An 18,830-nucleotide genomic window follows, 5' to 3' on the forward strand; every position below is an offset into this window, starting at 1 on the left:
GCCATCTACACCAGGCAATAATTCCCTCAAAACAGTAACGATACATGATACAGCACTTCACACCCATTTTTATATATTTCCTGATTATAATCCATACACATTGCACATCCCAGCGTTCCCACCAAAGAAAGCATACTGTTGGTCAACCCAACATCTTCAGTTTCTCTCTCTGCACTGCCTTTTCTCCTTTTGTCATAAAGTGTGCCTGTGCACAAGTTTCTTATACCTGGAAAAGCAGGTAAACCTTCACCTGACTACTTGGTGGTTATTTCCTCTTTTAAAGAGCCAAACTCTCCTGAAAAATGTTTTAGCTCACCCCTGTCCGACTTTAATCCAAACTGCTCAGAGATTAGAAGAAAACTAACAAAATGCTGAAATTGTTGCCCATCTACAATGACTAACTCTAACCTGCTCTTTTTGATGCTGTTAATGTTGCTGACGGTGCCTTCTTAGTACCATCTTCTGCCCCTCATGATATTTACTTCAGTACACACCTAATTCATTTGACACTGGTTGTGCGCCTCAGGAGTAACAGGATTGTGCTTAAGGAATCTACAATCAACCGGGGTAAACAGCCAACAAGGATATAAGGTAGAATGTACTACAATACAAGTTCTATGGGAGATTTGGGAAGGTTCATGGAGGTGGTAGCATTTGGAGGTGGACTGGAAGGTAGGATCTCAATTTATAAATATGAATCGCATCCAAAAGAAACAGTAACTTTAAATGCAGAGGCAGGAATCACAATGTGTGGAGTAATGTTACTGCAGGGAGAAAGTAAGACATCTTTTCATATAAGCTTTTTATTTTTATGAAAAGGAAAAGTAAGTATCTGCCCAGCCTTTTCAAGTTATGGTCCTATTCTTGAGACAAGCTTTCTTGTTTCTTCGAAGAGTTGCCATCATATTTTCAAATAATATTCTTTGAATATTGTTTTTTAATTTATAAATTCTGGATATACCTACAATCTGCTGAGGTAAAAATGTGGCCTTCTCACAGCCCCCCATCCTATTTTATCAATACACTTGGTTAAATCAATTATCAGCATTTATTGCCTTGAACTGCTGTTTATGGAATGTCCAACTGTGTGTTTTAATTTCTTCTCTTGATAAGACCTACACAATACTAGTCACCATTACCAGCGTGGCAGCCACGCTGGCAGTCAAGCCCTTGAGGCGGCCCTTCCGGGCTGTTAACTTTTGAGTCAGTACTTGATCTTCCTTCCCACTTCCCCCCGTGCAAAATGAGCATAGCATCTACCGGGTTCTCATAAAAGCAGATTAAATGAGTTAACACATGGAAAAGTTCTTACAATCACTGGCACTTAGTATGTACTCAGAAGCCAGCTATTCTACTGCTGTAGGGTTTTGTCCTAGTTTACAACTTTCTCTTGAGCATTTCTAGCTGCTCTATCCAGACATGAACTGTGCAAGTCTGGGGGTGCCGTTCACACTGCAGGAATAAATGAGCTTGTGCAGTGAAGTAATGTCCCCACAATGAATTTTTTTTCCCTTTTATTAAGTCCTCTTTACTGAGTCCTCCCTCCCAAAGACCTTTGTCCTGATCTGACGAAACGGGTTTTTGTGTTATTATGGACCTTTCCTGTATTGCTCCCCTGAATTAAGCCGTTTCTTTGACCCCAAGTATCTTTATTTCTAGATAATACTCTGTTTTGGTACAGCAAAAATACCTACAAGCAACTTAAGATGGTGTACATTGAGTAAATTTTATGAATCTAAGTTTCATTCCATCCCAATGACAGCTGAACCAAAATTTGTAAGAAAAGTAACTTTTAAAGTATTTAAAGCCTCAGTCTTCTAAAATAGTTTAATCCCCTTCCCCCGACTGGTGCGCCTTCACATAGGCCCGATTCCCCGTCAAGGCATGTACCTAGATTGTGGGTTCAGCCCCTGGTTGAAGTAGGTATGAAAGGCAACCAATTACTTCTCTCCCTCTCCTTTCCCTTCACTAAAATCAATATAAAAATAAATGTAGTTTTTTAGAAATCTGATGCTATTTATTGATTCTTGCTTCCCCTCCTCTCCAACAGACCTTTAGGATCCCCTTTTCTGACCAGTACACTAAAGTAGACAAAATCTCCATTGGTTGCACTGAGCTGGTGAATCTTTCAATCAGCAAATTTGCACCCTTCAGTTCTGAAATCTTCTGGGACTATTTGGTAATATGATCCTTCATTTTCTCTATTCTCACTTGGTGGAGTTTGTTCTGGGATCAGTTCTCAAACCTTCTGGGTAGATCCAGTATATTGCGGGCATTTTTGCTTCTATCGTCTATCCACCTTTGGATTTTTCTTCCTCTCGAGACATCCTCTACTTACCCTTCTATTCATTCTACAAGTATTTACTGATAATTGACCTAATAAATTTTTCTATGTTCCAGTCAATGTTCTGAGCATTGGAGATGATGAGATAAATCCTAACCCTTATGTTGGACAAAATTAAAAAGCAATAGGAAGTATAATAAAGAAAAATTAAGTAGGGACAGAGAAAGCTGTATGGAGGCAGAAGCTGTTTGTTAGAATGGTCACTTAAACAGCTACATAAATAAAATGATTAAGCAAGCCATGTGAGGATCTGGGAGACCATTCCACATAGGGAAAACAGGCTACTCAAAATACCGGAGGTTGCAAGAACCAGAATATGGGGTGGGACAAAAGCAGGTTTACAGTTATGAGTACATAGAACTGTTTATTCTTGTATTAATTAACCTATTATGTATTTGTATTACAAAGTGTTCTCAAACCTGAGTCTGAAGTGTCCTGCAGTGGTTAAAAGCATGGAGATGAACCACATGGGTCCTAGACTGGATGGGGCATGGAGTCTGCAGAAGTTTCCTTTCCTCTTTAAGATGGGAGATATAGCCAGTTTGTATGTGTTGAGTTAGTGTTAGAAACTAACACCACAGGAGAGGGAAGACAGAATATGTAACAAAAGATGCAGGCAGGCAGGCACATTCGATGAGATGTACTCCCTACTTGTTATATAAGAAAATTCGTTAGCTGTGAGGGATTAGAACCCATGGGAGATTCAAGGCAAGCAAGCCGTGCCAATTGTCAATTCACAGAATGAAAGACGGACATGACCAGTGCAGTAACAAGATAGAAGCTAAGTGCTAAGGGCCCACTTAAAAAGCAGTTACCAGTTCACAGGGACAGCAGTGAGCACAGCTGTGTCCCCCTCCAGGTAAATTCCTGTTCTGCAGGTATTATAGTCACGGGACTAGGAAAAGATTTGTGATGGCCAATGGAATCTAAGCTGGGTAAATGTAAATAACAAGGAGTGCACCTTCCTCACTTTTAGGAATGCCGGGTGTGGGATTAAAAATACTCTTTCCATCTCTTCTAATTGTTACCCTAATCTAGGTATCAATCTCCTTGTTTTACTTTTTTTCCTTATCTCTACCTCAGTTCCAAAACTTCTGCTTCATAGGCAGGTGCCCCTTACCCATACAAACCCTGCCCCCAAAGTTATTCTCCTTTCTCAATGCTTTTGTGCATTTAACAGCCCTCCCTCAACCTAAATTCCATTGCTAAGGGAAGATAAAGTTTAGAGATAAAACTAGAGAATCGAGAGATACTAAATATAACTGATGAAAAGGAAATATAATCAACTTGCCGTGAGCCTAGACTTAAAGAGGGATAAACCTGCTGTTCAGTGACCCAGAGGTTAACCTAAAAAATATCAGGGACATTTAAAAACTACTGTCCCTATGGCTTAGTTCTTAGAGGTAGAACGAGGAGCACAGGTTTTCCATGATGAACTCCTCACTACTAATTATAAAAAATACACATTTAAAATATAATTTTTAAATGAACCATGCCAATAATGACCTCAGCAGACTGTTACCCTGAATGTTTCCTTATAAAAATTTTTGCCATTTGATTTTACCTCTACATTATGACATCTTACAAAGTTAACCTCAGAGGAGTTACACCTCTGCTCATACACAGAAGCTAGTTCACCAAAACATTGTTCAATTCATACCATGAAAACTGGTTTGGGCACTTTCCTTGAAGACTCAGTCCCACCAGAACTGGTTTTCCTTTTCATACTTGCAAATGACCCCTCCAAATTACCTATTTTTAAGGAAAACAAGAATAGTACTTTAGATCTCAAAATGCTACCAGGTTGCCATGTCTGGTGGCTCCATGGGTTGGACTGTTGTCCTTCAACTGAAGGGTTAAGAGGTCCATTCTGGTCAAGGCATATACCTAGGCTGCGGGTTCAATCCTTGGTTCGGGTGTGTGCGGGAGACAACCAATGTTTCTCTCCGAGACTATAGGCATGAAAAATGTCCTGAAAACGCTCTTAAGTTTAGTAAGCACAAATAGATAATGGGATTTCTACCAAAAATTAACCTGACTCTGGGTATTCAACTCATTTATCTATTTTTCAAAGGATTTTTTTAAATTGGGGGCTCCGGGAACAAGAAATAAAAGGCTGGAAGGTCTCCCTTTTCCTTAAAATTCTGTAATTCCATAAACATGGTTAGAAGACTCTAGCAGAATGTCATTAATCTAGTTCCTCAATATCGCTTAGGAGAGTTTGTTCATCTATCGATAATGCAAATAATCAATGTGTATAGCAAAGGGATATATTTTATATACTAAAAATGAAGAGCTATGAAATACAGTAATTGAAGAGCTAAATGTCAGCTGTGTAATTGAAGACAAGGTACTACTAGTTGTCCTTAAACCAACTTTAGGTATATTCTGTACACTCAACAAAACTTTTATGCTATAAGGGAGAACTAAGTACTAGGTATATTTACTCACTTCTTAGTGAAATATACTTTGGGTTTCTAAAATGTTGTAGTTTTATACAGTTTGCCTTGCTTTACCTATGTGTATCGAAAAAAGGCTCCATATGCACTATAAACAGTATTTACACAGCTTTGCCTTGTTGACTTTGGTTAAACATCTTAAAAGATAACTTGTAATAGAAAGATTTAAGTAAAACGATAGAAGTTTTGCTTTAATGTAGCTTTACTGAAATTAAATGGGGTGAAATGAACATTACAACATGAACACATGCATAGATAGTAAATTACTGTAAGACATACTGCTAAAAGCTTTATTGTTCATGTTATTCAAAGAAAATCTTTAACTGTTTGATGATCAAATCAAAACATGACCAAGTGTTTACTACCCTTTAAATTTGGCCATCCTTTGATGGGAACTGGCATGAATTGGGAACTCACTTGAATTCCATGTTATCCTTGATTTTTAATAGATAAAGATCCAGCTTGCTCATGAAAGAGCACTTCATACTAGTATTCCAGTCAGGAGCAATTCCATTTTCAAGCTAGAAAAATTCACAGGACTGCTGAAAGCTCGTTATGAATGCCCTAGAGACACAAAGTAACAATTAGTTTTGCTATGTAAACTCTTACAAATCCTGAACAATATAACCTCTTCTAACTATCACTACTAATAGAGGCAGGGATAATCCAAGGATAGTGACCCAAGACTTTGAGATAATTCAGTCCTTTCCACTGTAATCAGGCACCCTTTCCAGAAAGATTTGTGTGCGCATATGAAAGAGTTAAAAAAAATTACTTTCAGTACCAACAAAGTCTGGACTACTCTAATTTTGAATTAGAACTTAGCCAAATAATGTTCTATTTTCAAATAAATACTTTTAATTAGAATTTTAAAATGTCCACCCATTTTTAAATTCAAAGACCCAATATAATTTATTGCATATATCATCATATGCTCATCACTCTGAAACCAGTCTAGGAGAAACCATTACCTGGTTTAAGTAATGTGGAGGCTTAACTGCTTGTCCGTAGATGAGTACCCAGAAAGAAGATATAAACCATTTTTGGGGGAAAACAAGCATGCATTTATTTTTAAGAACTCCCAGTAATGGGGGAAAAAAAATTCAACATCTTTAAAAATGTGTTTATTTTTTAAAAAATCAGTTGTGTACAAAAGTGTTTCGTAGTTTTAATTCTCAAGACAAATACCCAACCCTCCACCCACAGCCCACCCTGCTTCATGGTCTTTCTGGTAACCCACCCATTTTCCCCATACAGGAAGTTAACGGCTCAAGATAGACCCTCCTACAGAATTTATCATCACTAACAGATGGTTTAGAGTAGAGATCTAGAGAAGCTAACAAGCAAGGTTCTTTCTTGGTGAGGTTAATGAGAATCCCTATAATGGCAGTAGACTTCCAGCAGACACCACAACAAAGCACCATCAATTGCTGAAAGCTAAAAAATAGACATTATTTTCAATAATATTTCATTTTCTATTGGAAAAGTCTTTAAATTACATTAAATAAGTCTCTTTCCCCCCAGAAGAAATAGTCTAGCTTTTATTATGATGCCTGTAAAAATTAGGTAACAGCAAGCACACAAGGATCAGTTAACAGCACAGTGCAATGACTTGTATCCACTCATGCCCTAGAATCAAACTGATAAACTGTGCCACAACTGATTATATATATATATCAGAATGGTTAAAATAACCAAGCACTAGGTGGCACATTCCCAACTTACATTTAGGTGATGGTCACAGGTTTACGAGAGTAGCAGTCCAATAAAGCCATAACAGAACAGGACAAGGGAGATACTGACATTCTCCTATCCCTGTGCCACAAGATTTTTGATCTTTACTGCAACAGTGCAAGTAGAACATGTGACATAGTATGTAGACACTGCAGAAAAGTTGCATTTGGGAAAAAGGCTATTTATCAGTAAGTACTTCAAGTTGCCTTCTTCCCCAGTGATAGTAAATAGCTGATATTAAGCATTCATTTTAAACTGGTACTGAAAAAATGGAAATGCAAATTTTTAAAATCAATGTTTGTACCCTGGAATTGAAATTTCTTTAACTAGAAAAGTGATTAATATAACATCATTTTGTAAAAGTCCATAAAATAAAGTTAACTGTAAACAGACGGCTTCCTTTTTTATATCCAAACACTGGTTCCACATATGTACAAGTATACCCGGCTCCAACTTTTCCCTGCCCGAACCCATCTTAAATCTTTGAAACAACAAATGTTTTGTTTCCTCTGTTGTGGAAATACAAGATGTGGAAACATTATCTTACTCCTATTGCAGTTTTAAAAGCTCAAATCAGGCTTACACTTAGAGCCAAGATCTACTTTTCACATTGATAAACTTATTAAGCAGCCTAAACAGTAACATGATATGCTACATTTTGTAGTGCATAAATAAGCAATATCCGCTTTAAACTGCCAATTCTTTCTCATAGATACTTAAAAAAATTATTTTGCATAGTTTTAAGCGCCACCAACAATCACAAATGTGAAATACTCCCCCCCCAAAAACCAGTCTTCATTTCATAGATTATTCTCAAAAACAAAATACTCAGAAACCAAACATATATATATATATATATATATATATATATATTTGAATGTATTATGTGTTTAAGTAAACCTTAGTCACAATTCCAAACATTTGTGGGAGCCAACTCAGAGCATCTAATTTAGTGTAAGTTCCTCAAATATTTATATACTACTTACTGTATGTTTATTTGGGTCACAAATAGCTATTCATTCAGTAATCTGTACTGAAATACTATACAACTACTTGTTTTAAAAGTCAGGCACATACTCATGAAATAGACCTGATCACACTAAAAGTCTATTGCGTTATCAGTGACTTGTAGCAAATCTGCCTGCCCTAAAAAGTGTATCATTAAATATATTTTTTACCATAATTTTTGAGGCCTTTAAAACTGAAAAATCATAAAAAATTGAGAATTGTAAAAATAATTTTCACCAGGGTACCTGTTTTCCTACACCTGTACTTTTGTGTCCTTTTCCCAACACATTAAGAACAGAGGGGAAAAAGTTGCTTTAATTTCTATGTTTAGGGAAGTGACTCTACCTATAGAGAAGTGGGAAGAAAATCACAGAGGATGACAGTGGGAAATATTCCAGAAAGGAAGATTATCACATTAAATGAAAATGAAAATGAGGTAAATAAATTTTGAAATGAAAAATCCATTATGGAGAACCTCTTATACTAATTTCCTGGGCACTGGTATGTTGCATTACAGTTAGAGGAAAAGATACCCTATAGAGCTAATGTGCATAAAAATCAAAGGCAAGGTTTAGCTGCCTCCCAGAGCTAAGTATGTAATGCTTGACATTTAATAACCTCTGAGTTTTCTCCTTTGTCTAACCACAGAACAATTAAATATACCCTGAAAATATAGGCAAATAGTAAACTGGGTAGATGTTTGATATTTAAAATAATCCAAATATTACCATTACCAAGCTGCCCTTCACTAAAAAAAAAATGAATTCTAATCAACATAACAAAACTGTCCACACTTTCACACAATTCCAACCTTACTTCAAAGTATAAAGAAAAGTACAAGGTTTTAGTTATTTAAATAAATAAAGAAAAATCTTGTTTCCTTTGGCATCTTTAGAAAGTAACTAAACTACAACAATTAAAGGAGGTTGATTGTATAAAGAAATTTATGCTTAAGCAAACATACAGAGAAAAAAACATAGCAACTTGTGTTTAGTATGAATATCAACTACAAGAGTTTACTATTGATTAGGAAAGCCTTACAAGTTTTTGGAAGAACCATCACATCTTTAACATTACCATATATTTAACAATGGTTTCTTTTATTGCTTCTAAGATTATTGAGAAGTCAAATGAAATTATGCTAGATTTATGGTTCAAAATTATTTTCCAAACACTTAACAATTATAATTTAGGATAAATAACACTTGAAGAAAGCAAACCTTTTATAATAGGACTTTCAATATACAGCCTTACTTTAATTCATTCCGGTTCTATTACATTTTTATTATTTGCATTGGTCCTGAAAATTTAATAAGCACTGTGTTTCTATGTATAGAATTGCCTGCATAAATCCATTTCTACCTTCACAAAATGGTCACATTAGTGTTTGAGCTGCAAAACTAATAATTTTCAAACTTTAGAACTTAGAATGAATGTAACTTTTATATGAATAGAAAGTCTATGTACAAGAGAAGGTAAAGTTTTCAATTTCCATATTATCAGAAACATCATAAAGAAAGCTAGATTTATAACACACTGCTATTCCTATGTGCATCTGAAGTATGTACAGTAAAACACCAACACAGCTTTCATGTGTAAATAGGGGGAAATGTAAGCAAGAGTGACTTTTAAAGTATCTGAAAAAACAATCTCTATAAAGCCAGAATTAGGCAAAAAAACTAAAAACAGTTGATTTCATCCTTTCAAGTTCTCAAAGAAATGTTCACCAACTTACAAACAGGAAAGATGTCAAATTCACTTGTAAAATTAAGTTGGGTTCTTTCATTAAGTCTTGGGAATACTGCAACAGGAAGTATTTACTAGTTTTGCAAGAGAAACAAAATTGGCAGCTCCATTTCTACATTATAAGTTAATATAGGAACGTTTTTCAGAATAAAGAATTGTGACAAAACATTCCACAAGGGTGACCTAAAAGTGGAGTAAGGGATACTGCCCCTCGGCACATTTCCCGAAGAATTTACTATTAGAATATTAGCTGTGTGTGGTAAGAGGGGGTAAATAAATATGGCGTCCCAGATTGCTGACCAGGACAAAAAGGCTCTGAATAGGTCACCATCTTCAATTCTGGATACATCTCATACTTAAGAATTCTCAAAAGCTTAAAATGGTGGTCTTTTCAGCTACCCATCCTAAGAAGTCAAGTACAAGCATGCAAGTAAATTCACAGGCACAGAGGATCCATGTTAAAAACAGTTAAGGTAGCTGTGATGCAACACCAACAATTTGAATGGTCCTGACACACTCAAAATATTATCTTAATTATTCAACAAAATCCTGAAGCAAACTCTTGCTAGTCTTGGTACACTGCTAAACACTAAAGTAGCATGTTTTTTCCATGGTTTCGCTTAGCTCAAAGAATTTTTACACTATTATGTAAGAAAAAAAAATTAAAGTATTTCCCCTTTTTAAATTTACACAGACGTTTAATTAGCTTTATTTACAAAGCAGGGATTTTTTTTTTCAGTCTCCAATGGTGCCTAGATAACAACATTAGGCAAGAATGCCAGTTTAAAAGAAATCTATGCAGAATCCTAAAAATAACAGATGTTGATGCTCCTCAAGAAGGGCAAGCTTGACTATATCAGCAGCTCTCTCACTATGCCTCAGTTACTCAGAAGCAATTCTGTTGCAGTCTCTACATCCCATGATTTTGAAGACAAGGCCACTATTACCGCATTCTGTAGAGAAAAAAAAGGGGACCCCCCCCAACAAAAAATCAAATCTCAAGGAAACCTTTTCTTTTCTTTTGTTTTTTCTTCAAAGAAAGATTTTTAAAATATTGAATCATTCATTGTCTTTATATTGAGAACCACACTTTGTTTTTATTTTTATGACTTGTAGTGCATAAAAAGCTTCTAAAACTAATGATTGGATTCAGTAAGATGAAAAGAAACATCACTGATTTTTAATAACAGAAAATTTATCTATCAAAACTATATTTAGAGCCCTGGATCGGTAGCTAAGATAGTTAGAGCGTCATCCTGATATGCCAAGGTTGTGGGTGGGTTTGATCCCCAGTCAGGTGCATACAAGAATCAACCAACGAATGCATAAATAAATGGAACAACAAATCAATGTTTTTCTTTTTCTGCCTTCCTCCTCTCTATCTATAAAACAGTAAAGAAAATAAATAAATACTAAATTTAGAGTATTTTTTAATCAATTTTGTCAGCCAACAATTTGCCTGAATCATTTAAAATCAATCAATAAATTGCCCTGGCTGGGTAGCTCAGTTGGTTAGAGCTCAGTCCCGAAATGCCAAACCTGTGGGTTTGATCCCCACGGGGTACATACAAATATCAACCAATGAATGCATAAGTGGAACAACAAATCAATGTTTCTCTTTATTTCAAATAAATAACATAGAAAATCAAATCAATCAATATAGCAAAATCAGCATACCTTTATATTACTTACCCTATCAAAGCCCATAGCACATAGATTTTCTATTTTTTTTGTATATTCTGGACTAGAAACTGGTGCTCCAGCATACACATGTGCCCAGAGTCGAGCTGTCTGTTTGAACATTTCAGGATTTTGTTTGTACTATATAAGGGGGAAAAAAATTTGACATAACATGACAATAAAAGTTGTAACATTTAATATAGTAGCTCAGTTCTAAATGCCTAATAACCTGGTTTTTCAAAATAAAACTAATGTAGATTTTAAATATTACTGATTCACTGTCCACTGCAAATAAACTATGTCAGTCAAGAAAAGATTGTTTAACCTGAAGCTATAATTCTTAAGTTACATTAAAAGAAAAACAAAGACAAATAATATTTATCAACTCTGATCTCCAATTTCAACAAATAGAAAATGAATACTAAGTCAAGTGAGATGTTAAAAATTGTCTTTAATTAGAGATGTTTCTAAACACTGTGTAGGGCAAGCATTATACAACTAAACAGAATTACTGGTTTCTAAAATAATGTGGACATTAATAAATGTGACCAAACTTTTGTATTAACCACAGTTCAGGCTAGAATATACAACTAGACTTTACTGTTTTGCCAGAGTTGTATCAGTGTACAGTGATTTAAGAAAACCCTTATTTACAGCACATGTCCTAACTTATAGCACATGTTTTGAGATGATTATGAACTTACCCTAAAACTTCCCATATGCACTGAGGTAAATTTATTTTCAAATATTTTATTACTTAAAAAGCAAAATATGTACTTAAAATTAACTGTTTGATTTACTTTATATCTTTTAACAGTGTTTAATACATCTTTAATATTTTAAGACTGTTGAGATCCACCTCAACATTTATGGTTCAGAACTAAATAGGAAATCAAAGCTAAGATTCAAGCTAAGCTCCTGATTACCAAGAATGAATCAACAGCACATATATATAACATGTGAAACCACAATTCTAAGCACTCTGAGACAAATAGAACATTTTAACAGAAGAGTAAACAACTTTTCAAGGGAATAGAGGAGTTTCCTAAGAAAGAAAGTTTCCTCAGGTAGAAGAAACATGGCAGACTGGCTAAAATGACGTGTAGAAATGAACACCACCTTGAAAAAACATGAGTTTAAAGAACAATTAGAATTTAGGAAATTAAGCTGGATTTGTAGACAGTTCAAATCATGAAGGAAAACTCCGCAAACTAAAGAATTTAGACTTACCAAGTAGGTAATAGTAGAGCTAGTAAGTTTTTTAGTAGCAAAGTAAAATAAGATTTTGACTTTATAAAGCTAACTGGTATCCATATAGAACATGTGGTAAGGAAGAGGCTGAAAAGGGGGGGGCTCTATCATAGCAGTAGAAATGAGAAATTTCAAAAAACGTGTACTGAGGCAGAGAAGTACGATAACACGAGATTCTGGGAATAGAATCAACAAGAGATGCTGACTGGTATGTCAGTGGATTGAGCTCAGTGGATTGAGCACTGACCTGTAAATCAAAAGGTCGCTGATTCGATTCCTGGTCAGGGCACATGCCTGGGTTGTTGGCCAATTCCCCTAGCTGGGGACATGTGGGAGGCAACCAAGTTATTTTTCTTTTTTCTTTTACACATTGATATTTCTCTCCCTCACTTTCTCCTTCCCTTCCCCTCTCTAAAAATAAATAAGACTTTTGGTCATGATGGAAGTATAGGTAAACACATCTCACCTCCACAAACAACTACAGAAAAAAATTAAAACTAGACTACAAAACAAATATCACTCAGAATACTCAGATAATCAAGCTGTCCGGAAGTCTGACAACCAAGAATTTAAAGAAGCAACATCCATCCAAACAGGTAGGAGGGATAGAGAGGCACAGAGGGGCATGGCAGAGTGGTGCTGGGATGTGGAAAGGGCAGTTCCACATCTGCATGTGATGAATAAAAAAAAAATCAGGTGGGATACCTTGGGAGCAAAAGATCCTAGCTCCAGACCAGATCATTCAGCCCAGGGTTCCAGCAGCAGAAGAAACTGTGGGATTCTTAGGAGTTTCCTCTAAAAGGGCCTGCAAAGGACTTAGGACTTTCACTCCCTCTGGGATTCAGCACCAGGGCAAAAGCTAGAAGGACACCAGTGGCAAATGGGGAGAAATTGAAGTGATTGGAATCAGGGTGAGTGCCAGGAGACAGTTTCCTCCTGGGCAAAACTCCAGAGGCCAGGCAGCAGTAATGTCCCCTCTCCGAGCCCTCCCTAACACAGCCACAGAGCAGTGACATGGGTTGCCCTGCTCTGGTGATTACTAAAGGCTCCAGTCCATGTAACTTACAGATGGGCTTTTCTACATCTTACAATAGGCCACATTGCTAAGACAGGGAGTCATAGCAGCTCTACCTAATACACAGAAAGAAACACAGGGAAGCTGACAAAATGAGGAGACAAAGAAATATGGCCCAAATGAAAGATAAAAAAACCCCAAAACTTCAGAGAAATAACTAAACAAAATGAAGATAGCCAACCTACCAGATGCAGAATTCAAAACACTGGTTATCAGGATGCTCAAAGAACTCACTGAGGAGTTCAAAATCATAAAGAAGACCCAGGCAGAAATGAAGGTTACACTAAGTGAAATAAAGAAAAATCTACAGGGAACCAACATGGAGGAGAGAAAGAATCAAATCAACGATTTGGAACATAAGGAGGAGAAGAGCATTCAAACAAACAGCAAGAATAAAAAAAAAAAATTAAAAACAAAACAAAACACGAAGATAGGCTAAAGAGCTTCTGGGATATCTCCAAACTTACCAAAATCTGAATCATACAGGTGCCAGAAGGATAACAGGAAGAGCAAAAAATTGAAAACTTAATTTGAAAAAATAATGAAAGAAAAATTCCCTAATTTGGTGAAGGAAATACACATGCAAGCCCAAGAAGCACAGAGTCCCAAACAAGATGGACCCAAACAGGACCACACCAAGACACAGCATAATTAAAATGCCAAAGGTTAAAGACAAAAAGAAAATCTTTTTTTTAAAGATTTTATTTATGGAGAACCAAGATGGCAGCATAGGTAGACACACTGTGCCTCCTCGCACAACCAGAGCTGACAGAAAATCCAACGGCAAGGAAGTCCGACACCAAGTAGATAAAAAAGAAACATACATCCAGACCAGTAGGAGGGGCTGAGACGGGCACCCGGATAGAGAGGACTCGTGTGGCCGTGGTGGGACAGAGACTGGTGAGGAAAGGGGCAGGCAGTCTGACCACTTGCAGACCCTGCGGACCCACATTTGCGCACAGATAAACCGAGAGGGCCGGACTCAGAGTGGCGGAGAACGGGGCAGGCAGAGCAGCGGGTAGCACCCCAAGGCCCCACACTCGAGCACAGATAAACCGGGACCAACGGTGAGGAATGAAGCAGACCGAGTAACCCAGGGCTCCAGCGCCGGGAAATAAAGCCTCAGACTTCTGATTGGAAACACCCGTGGGGGTTGGGGCAGCAGCAGGAGAGACTCCCAGCCTCACAGGAGAGATCATTGGAGAGACACACAGGGGCCTAGAGTGTGCACAAGCCCACCCACACGGGAGCCAGCACCAGAGGGGCCCAATTTGATTGTAGGAAGCTGAGGGATTGGCTGAAATCCCATGGAGAGTGGAGCGGGCGCCATTGCTCCCTCTCGGCCCCTCCCCCACGTACAGCGTCACAGCACAGCAACCAGCGTTATCCCACCCCGGTGAACACCTAAGGCTCCGCCCCTTTAAGTAACAGACACGCCAATACAAAAAAAAAAAAAAAAAAAGGGCCCAAATGACAGAACACTTCAAAGCTCCAGAAAAAATACAACTAAGCGAGGAAGAGATAGCCAACCTATCGGATACACAGTTCAAAACACTGGTTATTAAGACGCTCACAGAATTGGTTGAATTTGTTCGAAAACTAGATGAAAAAATGAAGGCTATGCCAAGAGAAACAAAGGAAAATGTACAGGGAACCAATGGTGATGCGAAGTAAACTGGGACTCAAATCAATGGTGTGGACCAGAAGGAAGAAAGAAACATCCAACCAGAAAAGAATGAAGAAACAAGAATTCGGAAAAATGAGGAGAGGCTTAGGAACCTCCAGGACATCTTTAAACATTCCAACATCCGAATTATAGGGGTGCCAGAAGGAGAAGAGGAAGAACAAAAAATTGAAAAGTTATTTGAACAAATAATGAAGGAGAACTTCCCCAGTCTGGCAAAGAAAATAGACTTCCAGGAAGTCCAGGAAGCTCAGAGAGTCCCAAAGAAGCTGGACCCAAGGAGGAACACACCAAAGCACATCATAATTACATTCCCCAAGATGAAACAGAAGGAGAGAATCTTAGAAGCAGCAAGAGAAAAGGACACAGTTACCTACAAAGGACTTCCCATAAGACTGTCAGATGATTTCTCCAAAGAGACCTTACAGGCAAGAAGGGGCTGGAAAGAAGTATTCCAAGTCATGAAAGGCAAGGACCTACATCCAAGATTACTCTATCCAGCAAAGCTATCATTGAGAATGGAAGGGAAGATAAAGTGCTTCTCAGATAAGGTCAAGTTAAAGAAGTTCATCATCACCAAGCCCTTATTATATGAAATGTTAAAGGGAGTTACCTAAGAAAAGAAGATAAAAACTATGAACAGTAAAAATGACAGCAAACTCACAGTTATTAACAACCACACCTAAAACCAAAACGAAAGAAAACTAAGCAAACAACTAGAACAGAAACAGAACCACAGAAATGGAGATCACATGGAGGGTTATCAATAGGGGATTGGAAGGGGGAGAGAGGGGGGAAAGGTACAGAGAATAAACAGCATAAAGGATAGCTGGAAAATAGACAGGGGGAGGGTAAGAACAGTGTAGGAAATGTAGAAGCCAAAGAACTTATAAGTATGACCCATGGACATGAACTATAGGGGGGGAATGTGGGAGGGAGGGGGTGGGCAGGATGGAGTTGAGTGAAGGGGCGGAAATGGGACAACTGTAATAGCATAATCAATAAATATATCAAAAAAAAAAAGAATTTGAGAGTGAGTGAAATTAAGAACAAACTGACAGTAACCAGAGGGGAGGTAGGAGAGGATAAAGGGGGGGGGGGGAAGGGGAGGGGTTTTCAGAAACATGTATAAAGGACACATGGAAAATACCGAAGGAGGGTAGGATTGAGGGTGGGAGGTGGGGATGGCTGTGGTGGGAGGAAAATGGAGACAACTGTACTTGAACAACAATAAAAAAAAATGTAAAAAAAAAAAAGATTTTATTTATTTATTTTTAGACAGAGGGGAAGGGAGGAAGAGAGGGAGAGAAACATCCATGTGTGGTGCCTCTTGTGTGCCCCCAACTGGGGACCCTGTCTGCAACCCAGGCTTGTGCCCTGACTGGGAATCAAACCAGCGATCCTTTAAAGGTTTACAGGCCAGCACTCAATCTACTGAGCCACACCAGCCAGGGTTAAAGATAAAGATAAAATCTTAAAAGCAGCAAGAGAAAAGGAGATCGTTACCTACAAAGGAGTTCCCATAAGACTGTCAGATGATTTCTGAAAACAAACTGCACGCTAAAGAGATTGGCAAGAAGTATTCAAAGTGATGAGAAGTAAGGACCTACAACCTAGATTACTCTATCCAGCAAAGCTATCATTTAGAATGGAAGCGCAGATAAAGTGCTTCCCAGACAAGGTAAAACTAAAGGAGTTCATCATCACCAAGCCATTATTATATGAAATGTTAAAAGAATTATAGAAGAAAAAGAAGATGAAAACTATGAACATTAGAGCAATAAATTCACAACTATCAACAATTGAATCTGAAAAACAAACTAAGCAAAACAAGAACAACAAAAAAAGAACCATGGATATGGATATCATTTGGAGGGTTATCAGTTGGGAGGGGAAAGGGGGAAAATGGGGGAAAAGGTACAGGGATTAAGAAGTACAAATTAGCCCTGGCTGGTGTAGCTCAGTGGATTGAGTGCGGACCTGCAAACCACAGGGTTGCTTGCCGGTTCGATTCCCAGTCAGGGCACATGCCTGGGTTGCAGATCAGGTCCCCAAATGGGGGCACGTGAGAGCAACCACAGATTGATGTTCCTCTCCTTCTCTTTCTCCTTCCCTTCCCCTCCCTCTAAAAATAAATAAATAAAATCTTAAAAAAAAATAAAGAAGTACAAATTAGTAGGTACAAAATAGACAGGGGGATGTTAAGAACAGTATAGGAAATGGAGTAGTCAAAGACCCATGGACTTGAACTAAGAGGGTAGTGCTGGAGGGAATGGGGTATCAGGTGGAACAGGCCAAAGGAGGAAAAACTGGGACAACAGTAACAGCATAATCAATAAAATGTTTTTAAAAAAGAATCAGCTGATGCTGATTCCAACAAAGGATTTTGAAGTAGGCACCCTGGGACCTCACCCAATTCAAAACACTCTGCAAAACCCTTTGTTGGAACTGGCATCAACAAGAGAAAAGGATACATACATAGAGAAGAATTCCAAGTGTGTAACTTGGGTATTTAACTAAGGGTCAGGTGTTTGAAAATTTTCATGTTTTAAAAAATGTATCTAGCATATATCCAATTAAGCTAGTAAACTAAAAATCAAGAAAGGAAACCATTTCCAAATTTAATTCCAATAGAAGTATGCTCCAATAGAAGTATACTAACACTGCAAACCATTAGAGATTAAAAGGTAAACATAAGAAAGTCTTTCAAAAGCAGAAAAGAAAATCTTACCTGATTTGCTACTACTGCATCCTGAGGGTCATCTGGTTCTGCAGCTGCCAACAGTGCTTGCAATGACAATAATACCGTGCGGAGAGTCATTGCTGCTGCCCTAAAATTTAAAACAGGAAAATATCAAGTTAAGAATGCTCTGCATGACAAAAGCAAAGTAGATGTTTTTTGAATAAAAGATAATAACTACTGGAATGAAAAGTAACCCAGGTTTTAGGTTAATCATATCATTAAGTTAATAGAATTTATAATTACATATCCACTGATCATTTTTTCTTCTTTACAATGAATGACTTTTCCTGTTTTTTTCTATGATAATTTTATTATTTTGAAATGATTGTAGACAGAGCTCAAAATACAAGGTACTCAGTCAGGGATCATGGGAGTCTTACTAAGAATAGCTTTCTTTTTTAAAAAAAGAGAGAGAGGGAAAAATGGAGGGAAGAGGGAGACAAACATTGATGAGAGAGAAAACATCAATCAGTTGCCTCTCAAATGCACCCCATCCAGGGACCTGCAACCGAGGCATGTGCACTAACCAGGAATCAAACCGGCAACCTTTCACTTTGTCCAACGACATGCAACCAACTAAGCTACACCATTAAGATGAGTACTACTAAAAAATAAAAATACAATCACCGAGATGTGGAATAATTAGAATACTCGTGCACTATTGGTGGGATTGCAACAAAATAGTATGGCAATTCCTCAAAACAAACAAACAAAGCAATTGCAGTTTTGGACATATACCCAAAACAATTAAAAGCAGGGTCCCATATTCAAAACCAGCATTATTCACAATAGCCAAAATGTGGAAGCAATTCAAGTTTCTATCAACCAATGAATGAATAAAATGTGGTATAAGCATACCACAGAATATTATTCAGCCTTAAAAAGAAAGAAAAATCTGTCAAATGCTACAACATGGATGAATCCCGAGGACATTGTCTTAAATGAAGCCAGGGATAAAAAGACAAATACTATGGTTCACAGAAAAAGAAAGAATGGAATGGTGGTTGCTGGGCTGGAGGAGGGCGAAATTGGAAACTAAATGGAAAAAGAGTCAGTTCTGTAAAAACTTTGCAGTTTTTCACTTAGAAAAGTTTGGGGAGGATTGT

The 18,830-nt window shown here is 37.4% G+C and overlaps 1 protein-coding gene across 5 annotated transcripts in view; it reads right to left on the reverse strand.

Annotated features, from left to right (window-relative positions):
* Window positions 1-8,626: 8,626 nt before the first annotated feature.
* UBE2K (ubiquitin conjugating enzyme E2 K) overlaps window positions 8,627-18,830 on the reverse strand; it is a 60,561-nt gene continuing 50,357 nt past the window's right edge. For 3 of the 5 annotated variants that reach the window (XM_045182638.2, XM_071221305.1, XM_024573875.3), the window contains 3 exons: window positions 17,713-17,812; window positions 10,984-11,112; window positions 8,627-10,244 (listed from right to left, as the gene is read on the reverse strand). In XM_045182638.2, coding sequence (XP_045038573.1) covers window positions 10,170-10,244; window positions 10,984-11,112; window positions 17,713-17,812 — 304 coding nt within the window. In that variant the 3' untranslated portion in view covers window positions 8,627-10,169. Of the gene's footprint in view, window positions 10,245-10,983; window positions 11,113-12,469; window positions 12,542-17,712; window positions 17,813-18,830 lie in introns of all 5 variants that reach the window. The other 2 variants (XM_053922069.1, XM_053922068.2) reach the window with 1 other exon arrangement.

Source organism: Desmodus rotundus, chromosome 4 (assembly GCF_022682495.2).
Source record: "Desmodus rotundus isolate HL8 chromosome 4, HLdesRot8A.1, whole genome shotgun sequence".
NCBI lineage: Eukaryota > Metazoa > Chordata > Mammalia > Chiroptera > Phyllostomidae > Desmodus > Desmodus rotundus.